Here is a 10608-nt window from a genome sequence, read left to right on the forward strand (position 1 = left end):
GATTTATACTGCCGGTTTGAAAGATGAGCTTTTGTTCAAGATTTTTACGGCTTTCCGTGCCACCTAAGTGCAAGGAAAGACCGCAGATTGCCATATGTTGCTTAGAATGATTGGGTAAATTAAAATGTCTAGCGACTGGTTTCGATGTGTCCTTGTCATTCCTTTCCACGTCTCGAAGGTGTTCTTGGAATGTAGTAATGACTCTGATTTTCACCACAAATCAGAGTCAATGTGCCAGTTCTTCGATGAACGTGGTTACCCTGTTTCCGTCGTTCAAGCGGGTTACCACCGCGCTCAACTTATTGATCGACATTCAGCACTACAAACGTCGCATAAGGAAGATTCCGACCGCATTCCATTCACTCTCACGTTTCACCCTCACAACCACTCAGTTAAATCCATCATTCTTAAAAACTTCAAATTACTTCAAAACGATCCAGAGACAGGCACTATCTTTTCGCAGCCTCCGCTCATTTCATTCAAACGCGACAAAAACTTAGGCAATTTTTTGGTCAGAAGTTCTTTTCAGACTAATGAGCAACCAGGCACTTTTAAATGCGCTCGTGCACGATGCAAAACGTGTCCTTTCATTCACAACACTGATAAAATATCGGGACCTAAACGATCCATTAAGATCACCGATCACTTCACGTGCACCTCCGCTAATGTAATCTATTGCATAACTTGCACTTATTGCAAAAAGATATACATCGGCGAAACAGGCAGAAGACTAGGTGACCGATTCCGAGAACACCTTCGAGACGTGGAAAGGAATGACAAGGACACATCGAAACCAGTCACTAGACATTTTAATTTACCCAATCATTCTAAGCAACATATGGCAATCTGCGGTCTTTCCTTGCACTTAGGTGGCACGGAAAGCCGTAAAAATCTTGAACAAAAGCTCATCTTTCAAACCGGCAGTCTAAATCCCACAGGGATCAATGAACGCTTTTCATTCCACTAATTTATTCATGTTTTTCTCGTTGCCATGCACCCACCAATAACGTAGCTCCATTTTCTGCCTTTAAAAGCACACACAACCCACAATTCCTCTATTCGCTCCGACGAAGGGCTAACGCTCGAAACGTCAGCTTTTGTAATCATTACGGTGGCCAATTTACCATTTCAACTTTTGAAAGTAAACTCTCCACTTACAAAGATCTTATAACCTCTCGCCATTTCAGGAAGTTTCCCTGTTTTTTCCGTGACACCCACCGTAAAATAAACGCAACATTTGTATTAAATTTCTCATGGCTTGTTTGTTCTCGCTCATTTTATTAATACTTTGTAATTAAAAATTAGAATGATATTTTCGGAACACCAATCCACCTGTTACTTTTCCTTGATGGATTGCCAAAGGGTGATCTATTTCCATGCTATACTTTGAAAAGAAGAACAGTGCTATTTTGACAAGGTATATAGTGGAACGAAAGGGGTTTGGTTGATCAAACTGCGTTGACAGCCTCTATTGGAAACTAAAATGATTTACCACTCTACTGATTGACAACAGTAGAAAAGTCAAACTCTCATCTGATCTAATTGAACCATCTTTGACATCTTGACAACTTTGAAATAGCGCTTCCCAAAACGAAAGTGGTCTCATACGTCACGAGGGAGGCAGAGGAGGCCTGAAACTGATGCTAGAACTCACATTGAGAGCTCTTTCACAGCTCTTTCTTTTGTTCTTATCTCTTTGATCAGAACCCGAGATTTTGGATACTGCGCGTGGCCGAGGCCGTAAACAAAGAGTATTGTGAAAATGACATCGACTACAGATGGTTCTTTAATGGAACCTTTGCCTAGAAAAAACCGTTTAAAAGAAGTGAAATTCCCCAACAGATTGCAATGATCATTACTATTCTCCTGGTGGCGATAAGGCAGGACGCACTTCTTGCGTTTGTGACCAGGAAGAAGTTGGGTTTATCATGTTTAAATGCGTTTTTTAATCGTAAAAGTGTAGCTTTATACATAGACTCCCTCGCTCCTAACTTCTTCTTAGGTAGGCACAGACAAGTGCAGACATTTAAATTGTTTTTTGAGGGTAGAAACTCGCGTTTCGTCCCCACTCATCATCAATACTACAATTTCGGTGGAATTCACACATATATAGTAAAGTTCACCATTCTTGTTTAGGTTAAAACCTATTATGTAGACAGAATTGCTGCATCGTTCTTAGCATACTACTTTGGATGAACTTGGAAGGGACGCAGTTTCAGTGTCCTCCTGCGGCAAAGGAAAGCTTTTGATTCTCTTTTTACATCTTCTTTGAAAAATGTGTACACAACGGGGTTTAACGTGGAATTGGCCAAAAGCAGCAAACTTGCTCTCACTATTTCAGGGTTAGATACATAACAAAGACTAAGGCCCGGTTCAAACTTCGAACTCTTCATGAGCCGAACCTAATAGCCCTAATTAAGTACACGAAGAGATCGACGTTTGAATCAATTAAGTTCGACAGATGTTATTTGGGTCTACCCGAGAATTAAGTTCGCATGGCCAGTCGGTCAGTTCGATTACGGAGCGACTCCGATTCAAACGTCGAACTTTTCATGTGCTTAATTCATAAATTATACTTTTCATGTACCTAATGCATAAATTATTATAATACATTTTCCATCCCACAATCCCCTTCTTTCGCCTTAAGTGTGCGCATTAGAGTGGAAAAAAAATGGCGCGTTGGCGGAAAACGGTTGTTCCAGACGACATGTGTTATTCGTGAATCGTTCATCGGAATACGTGCTCCAAACCAGGTTAAACCATCCCATATTTCTCAGGAGCCTCCTGCAGGAACGTTTGTAGACTGGTGTTGCACTTTTTCGTGACACACTTAACAGCAGACCGATGACACATATATTCATCATAAATTGCCTTCTTGCGATGTCAGCCTGTAAGAAACTTCGTAACATTTTTCTCCGTTTCCTATCCTCCCGAATGGCACGAAAAGCAAAAGCTCTTCGCCGGTCACTACCTTCTGGAACGTCCGCCATGACCGACCGCTGACTATTGTAGAGCTCGTAAATTAAGTACGACGAATATTAAGTTCGACGTCTGAATCAACCGTCGAACCTAATCATTTGGGTCGACCCAAACAGATATTAAGTTCGGCTCATGAAAAGTTCGACGTTTGATCCGGGCATAAATGCAAAGCAGATTTCCCAGTGGATAAATATTCCGCAATATGCCACAAATATAAAAAACTATATTGTTACCAACCTCACCGTGGATGCTTTTAATCCCACATTTCTGGCTTCCATTATTTTCACGGAGTTTGCTGCGACTTTAAATCGAACTTGTTTCAAAAGAACTTTCATATCTCGCGAGAGAGTTTGCGAGCAATTAATAGGAAATGAAAATATGCCGCGAAAAGAAGCATTGTTGGCGACACTCGGAAGAGCACGATGTAAATGGAACCAAGTATAACCGCTTCTGCGGCGGATAGTTCATTTTCGGCAAGATAAATGATGAATTCGTAAATTATCGGAACTGTCCAACAGGTCGTAATAATAATGACTACGTTTCTTGTCGACGAGAAACGGATGTATTTTAAAGAATGGACGATAGCGATATAGCTATCAATAACCATGGCGGTGAGGCAAAAGACAGAAGCTCTTACGAAGAAGATAGCAATTATTAGGCGAACTTCGTTGTTGCATGTATCCACAAGCACATTGCAGATCACGGCCGCCGGGAAATATCCACCCGGTAACACCCAGATCGGCTACCGCCAAGGAAAGGATGAACCAGTTGGCTGTTGTTTGTAATCTTCTTTTTCTCGCTATGGTGAAAATAACCCAGCTGTTTCCTACCAGGCCAAAGAAAGTGAAAAACCAACCTAAAATCCAGAACCAGGCAATAGTCATCTCACTGGTTTAGCGAGTTTAACTAGATTCGATAGGGAGCATTTACTGTTAAATAAAGGAGCTTCCACAAAAGGAAATCAGTCTATGCAAAGTTCAGTGGACGAATTCTCACCATGCAGTTCGAAGGAAGATCTTTTTAAAAATTGGAATGATATTCAAGCTCGGAACACCGATCCACCTTTTATTTGTCCTTGATGGATTGCCAAAAGGTGATCCACTTCCATGCTATACTTTGAAAAGAGGAGCAGTACTATTGCGACAAGAAATATGGAGGAAGGATGATCAAACTGTATTGACAGCCTCTATTGAAAACTAAAATGATGTATCACTCCACCGAGTGACAACGGTAGAAATATCAGTAAAATCGATATTATCTGCAAATCAGACAACTTTCACTTAGCCTAACTGAAACATCTTTGACATTTAGAAAGGTATTTTTCGTGTTATCACGAGCTTGGGACAAAGAAAAAATTTTGTGACGGGGAGACAAAAGTTCAAATGCGTTTTTCAGTCGTAAGAGTGTAGCTTTATTTCTAGACCCCCTCCTAAATTCTTCTTTGGTAAGCGCACACACAAGTGCAGACCTTTGAATTGCTGTTTGAGAGTAGAAATTGTTCAGTTATTTCGCGCTTCGTCTCCACTCATCTTAAGTATCACGATTTCGGTTAAATTCAAACGCACTTGGCAGTTTATCAGTCTTCCTTAGTTTAAGCCTATTGTGTAGACAGAACTGCTGTACTGTTCTTGTCTTACTACTCTGGATGAACCTGGTAGGGACGTAGTTTCAGTTTCCTCCTGCATGTAGCAAAGAAAGCTTTTGATTCTCGTTTGATATCCTCTTTGAAAAATGCGTACAAAGGGGTTTACAGTAGAATTGGCTAAAAGTAGCGAAACATGAGCCCCTCCTTCACATTTAGACACACTGCAGATGTTAAAAAAAGTAGATTACCCTACGGATAGCTATTACGTAATATGTCATGCTTACATTTCACACATTTTCACTTGTTTGGGAAGGTTTTAGTTGATATTGTCCGAAAATATGCCGACAAAGTGTGTTGTAGGAGGATGTAGCAGCGTGCGAAATTTGCAAGAGGGTATCGCGCTTCATACATTCCTCAGACAACGCACCTAGTCGGCATATATCGGGACAATATCGACGACAACCTACCCAAACAAGTGAAAATGCGTGAAATGCAGACTTTTGTGTTCTCGATTTGACGTCACATCACTCGCTAGAACCATTCCTCTTTAAACTCGGTCGTGAGCCAAGATGGCGGCCTATTTTCCTTACTTTGACTGAACACAGAAAATTGAAGATTTGAGCAAATAAAAATATTTTGCACAGAAATACTCCAAAAAATACGCTTATTTCGTTAAGCGAAAAAAAAAATTGGGGTTTAGGTGCACTTTAAAAGAAAGACTTAAAACATATTATTTTGCATGCGGAAAGATCTATGACAGCCAGAAACAATTTGAGAAATATTCCTTCCTTCGCCAACCGCCAATCACTCTCTGACCGGCGTGATATTTGTATCTTTTTGCATTTTAAGGTATGTTTTTGGAACTAGAAGACTAAAATAATTTTTTTCGTCATAAATCGCTTCGTTTTACGAAGGTTTACAAAGCGAAGTGTTGAGTTCATTCCTCAAACCGGGATAAGCTCTGGCTGGGTGGGCAACTTGCCTCGACTACAGATTTAACCATTTTTTTTCAGTTGTGTGTCAGTTTTTACCCATTTTGTCTTCACCAAGCACCGTTGATTGGAATCTTTCCCGCAGCTTGTTACTCCGGATGAACCTGGAAGGGACGTGATTTCAGTTTCCTTCTGCGGCAAAGCAAAGCTTTAGATTCTCTCTTGATATCCTCTTTAAGAAAAGCGTACACAATAGGATTTAACGTAGAATTGGCCAATAGGAGCATTTCAGCTGCTGCCGTTTCATAGTTAGACTCATCACAGAGATTAAAGTAAAAGCATATCGACAGATGGATATCTATTCCGTAAAATACCATACATATGATAACTAGTACAGTTACCAACCTCACTGTGGAGGCTTTTAATCCCACATTTCTAGTTTTAATTACTTTCACGGAGTTTGCAGCTACGTTAAATCTTATCTGTTTCAAAAGAGCTTTCGTTTCGCGAGAGAGTTTGCAAGCAATTAATAGGATATGAAAATGTGCCGCGAAAATAAGTATTGTTGGTAAGAATAGGAAAAGTGTGATCTGAATGACAGCGAATATAGGCGTTTCTACGATTAAATCCTCGCCGCTGCCTAGGTAGACGATGAGCCGGAAAATGGCCAAAATAAAAGGAAATGCCCAGCAGATTGTAATGATAGTGATTGTCTTACAGGTGGTCTGGTAACGAACGTACCTTAACGAATGAACGATAGCGATATAACGTTCACCAATCATGGCTATTAAGCAAGTGACAGAAGCTTCGCTGAAAAAGTTAGCGAATATAAGGCGAAGGTCGTTGTTACATGTGCCCATAAGCACGTTGCAGATCATGGACGCCGGAAAATATCCACAAGTAACACCAAGATCGGCCACCGCTAGGGAAAGGATAAACCAGTTGGCTGTTGTCTGCAATCTTCTTCTCTTTATAATAATGAAAATTACCCAGCTGCTTCCCAACAGACCAAAGAAAGTAAAAAACCAACCAACAATCCAGTCAATATCCATCCTCTTTTGATTGTGTATCTGAATCTGAATCTGATAATAGAAATTTTCTGTCGATTTGGAGCTTTGATAGAAGTAGATATGTTAACTAATGGGTCTTCAAAATGCAACTTAGAGGTGTTCTCTTTTAATAAAACTTGTGTTTATGTGGGCCAGAGAGTTCAAGGATATCATTTACGTGCTTATTGGCCTATTGCACAGTTTCTGCATTTTGAGTGTTACTGTTGACAAAGATGGCCACAAGCTTGCAAAATGATGAAGAACGTACCCGTCTATAAGACATCACTTTTGTTTTTTGATAAATCAGTCAACAAACACTTACCCTAACTCTCGTCAGCTCTCTCAGTTAAAGAAAATTGTTCATCGAAAATTAACACTCCCATAACCGAGACATCAATCTTCTCAATATTTGTCAGGATGCGCACGCGAATAAAACCCTTATCCTCTACCACTGACATCTGTATTAAATATCTCATGAATTTTTGTTTGCGCTCGTTATGTTAATTCTTTGTAGTCTAGAATTAAAAAGTTTTCAGTCCGCGAGACCACCTGTCACTCTTTTATGTATTTTCAAAAACCTATTCGCTTCATCAACACACCTACTGTGAATGGACTTTAGTGGAGACTTCCTACTTCAACTATAACAGTTGTGCAAAGCTGCCTTTATTGGCGTCAAAACACATTTTTCCATATATTTATGAATACATGTATGATAGAATTGCAAAGCCAAGTATACATATAAGTCTATTAAAAAGCGAAGTTAGGAAGTCAGTATAGCAGCTACTAATCAAAAAGCATTATCATATACACGAGATTTTCTGGGTTCCAAAGACTCATGTCAGAAAAATATTTATCGAAAATAAACTATCCGTTCACCAATATTTATCATTGAGGTTTTCATTAAATTTCTCATGAATTATGTGTTCGTTTCATTTTACCATTGCTCCGTAGTTCAAAATTACAATAAAATGATTTTCGGAGCACCAATCCACCTGTTTCTTTTCCATGATGGATTGCCAAAAGGTGATCCACTGCCTTATGTTTAAGTTTGTATAAAATCATGCTATACTTTGAAAAGAAGGAATCACCACGGTGAAGAGGAACATGAAGGGAAAATAATTGGATTAATTAACGAACTTTTATTCGCAGTCTATATTGAGAACGTATTACATATCTCGCAGTTTGGCGCATAGAAAGCTAGCAACGGGATGTTCGATCACAAGATTGCTAAACGTGAACAGACTCGGCAGCCCAGCTACGATCCTTAACTCACCGACTACTCTGAGCGGTTACTAAACTTTCCGTGTATATATTTTTGAATGCAGCAGTGTAGAAGGCCTCTGCTCTCGTAGGCTGATATGAATATGTACATAAATGAACTATGTATTCGCTATCTAGATGCGTTCTCTTCAAACAAAAGTTCTAAACACTGATTGGACAATTAATGTCAGCCAATAAAAGCATGTTTCACTGACCCGTCAAATTAAATGTAGGCAGCAGTTGGTAGAAAGGTTGCTTTCACAATATACAGTGAGCAAACCCTATGGATTTTTAATGACGATCATTAAGTGTAAAACATCTTTAGAAAATTTCGCTTGTATCATGGAAGTGACAAGGTCATTGTAAAAGAAATTAGTTTTATGGATCGGGTAGGCAATAATATTGTTTCCTTCAACCATGTCTAATTCGGTGAGTTGACCGAGAAAGAATTCTCCTCCTAGCTCGACCCTTAAACAGCTTTAAACTTTCCAACTTCCTCAACTTTCTTTTTCAACTAGGATTTGCATACTTTTGCCCTGTGTCCCTTCTTGAAACATTTGTTACACTTAGAGTCCTTGGCGGAACATTCCTGTTTCCAATGGTGTGTGCCCAGACATCTGGTACATTTTGTTTTAGGGGTCTTGCCTGCTAACTTAGAGTTTTTGAATGGCTTATCCTTCTGATCTTTCCCTTTCACTTCTTTACCTCTTTTCTTTGATATTACACCCACATTAGCTGAGGGAGGTTCTGGTTGGGTGCCCTGTACAGAATGCCTTGCTGTTTCTTAACTGCCTCTGATTGCCTGGCTTGGTTTGCTGGCTTATCCAGAGTCAATTTAGGATCTGACTGCAGTTTTTCAGACAGTTTCTTGTCTTTTAGCCCCACAACTATCCTATCTCGGATAAGTTCGTCGTTTAGTACGCCAACTTCACAGTGCTGCGGGAGACAATATAATTGTTAGCTCAATTGATAGAGCGCTGCACTAGTATCGCAGAGGTCAGTGGTTCGAATCCCGTACAGGCCTGATTTTTTTCAGGTCTGATTTTCGCTATTGCATAAATAGCGCTCTCTACTGCGAGGATCGTGCATCATACGTAGATGTTTCTTTAATGGAACCTTTTATGAGAAAAAATCCGTTAAAAAAGAAGTGGAATTCCCCAACGGATGGCAATGATTATTACTGTTCTCTTGGTTGTTGATAAGATCCGGACATCTCACGCTTTGTGACGTGGAATACGTCAGGTTTAAGTGCGTTTTCCTTCGTAAAGGTGTAGGTTTATCCTTACACCCCCTCTCAAATTCCTCTTTGATAAGCGCACACGCAAGTGCAGACGTTTCTTGGCTTACTACTACGGCTGAACCAGTAAAGGACGTATTTTCAGTTTCCTCCTGTGGCAAAGGAAAACCCTTGATTCTCTTTTGATATCCTCTTTTAAAAATGCGTACACGAAGGGATTTAGCATAGAATTGGAGAGAAGTAGCCAACTGTATGCCAATATTTCATATTTAGAGACATTACAGAGATAAAAAAAACGGCAGACTCCCCAATGGATACCTATTCCGTAACATGCCATGAATATGAAAACAAGTACTGTCACCAACCTCACTGTGGATGCCTTTAATCCCGCTTTTCCAACTTTCTTAAGCTCCACAGAGTTTGCTGCGACGTTAAATCGAACTTGTTTGAAAAGAACTTTCATCTCACGAGAGAGTTTGCGGGCAATAAACAGGATATGAAAATTTGCTGCGAAAAGAAGCACTGTCGGTAACACTTTGGAGATCAAAATGTAAATGGAACCAACTATAGCTATTCCTGCGGCGGATAATTCGCTTCTGGTACGAAAGATGGTGAAGTCACAAGTTATCAAAAGAAATGGAATTGTCCAACAGGTCGCAATAATAATGACTACGTTTCTCATCGTCAAGAAACGGATGTATTTTAAGGAATGGACGATAGCGATATAGCGTTCAGCAACCATGGCGGTCAGGCAAAAGGCAGAAGCTCTTGTGAAGAAGCGAACGATTATTAGGCGAACTTCGTTGTCGCATGTATCCACAAGCACATCGCAGATTATAAGGGCCGGAAAATAGCAACAAGTAACACCCAGATCGGCCACCGCCAGGGAAAGGATGAACCAGTTTGTTGTTGTTTGTAATCGTATTCTTCTCGGGATGATGAGGATAACCCAGATGTTTCCCACCGGACCAAAGAAAGTGAAAAACCAACCTACGATCCAGTTAATAGTCATCTCTTATGGTTTAGCGCGTGTAGTTAGATTCGATTTGATGGGGAGCATTCACAGTTAATATAGGAGCTTCTCCGAAAGGATATCCCTCTATGCGAAGTTCAGTGGACGAATTTTCACCATAAAGTTCGGAGGCGATGCCTTTAAATTATATTCTGCTTTCTGGTTCCGTCAAGAATTTAAATGCACTAGTTATATGCGTATCATACAGTTGATGACGATCTTGAAACAAAGGAAGTCCATCCCAAGAACGTCAGTTCCAACAAAGGAGGTCTATAGAAATAGGTGAGATTACTAATATATAATTTACATCATTCTCGCATTTTAGTTTTTTATGCTGAAGCAGGTGACAATAATCTTGCATCAGATAACGCTTCCGTTTACAAACATTGAATTTGTTATTCAAATAACTAAGTGCATGAGGTTAAAACAGGTTTACATCAGGACTCTCTGCTGTGAACACTTAAGTGATTGTCGTTTGATTTCAGAGTTTTACCGTATCATCTATATATCTGCCGAAAGGACAATTTTTGAGAGTTGTCAAAATCCTCTCTCTC

At 39.9% G+C, this 10608-nt stretch overlaps 1 protein-coding gene across 1 annotated transcript; it reads right to left on the reverse strand.

The window, feature by feature from the left end:
* Positions 1-3780: 3780 nt before the first annotated feature.
* LOC148718149 (somatostatin receptor type 5-like) lies at positions 3781-10378 on the reverse strand. Its single transcript, XM_088743872.1, has 3 exons — positions 9408-10378; positions 6868-8741; positions 3781-6578 (listed from the first exon to the last, which is right to left on the reverse strand). The coding sequence occupies exon 3, from the start codon at positions 6546-6548 to the stop codon at positions 5646-5648; it is 903 nt and encodes a 300-aa protein (XP_088599998.1). The 5' UTR covers positions 6549-6578; positions 6868-8741; positions 9408-10378; the 3' UTR covers positions 3781-5645.
* Between the last annotated feature and the right edge of the window lie 230 nt (positions 10379-10608).

This window comes from Stylophora pistillata, chromosome 13 (genome assembly GCF_964205215.1).
Source record: "Stylophora pistillata chromosome 13, jaStyPist1.2, whole genome shotgun sequence".
NCBI lineage: Eukaryota > Metazoa > Cnidaria > Anthozoa > Scleractinia > Pocilloporidae > Stylophora > Stylophora pistillata.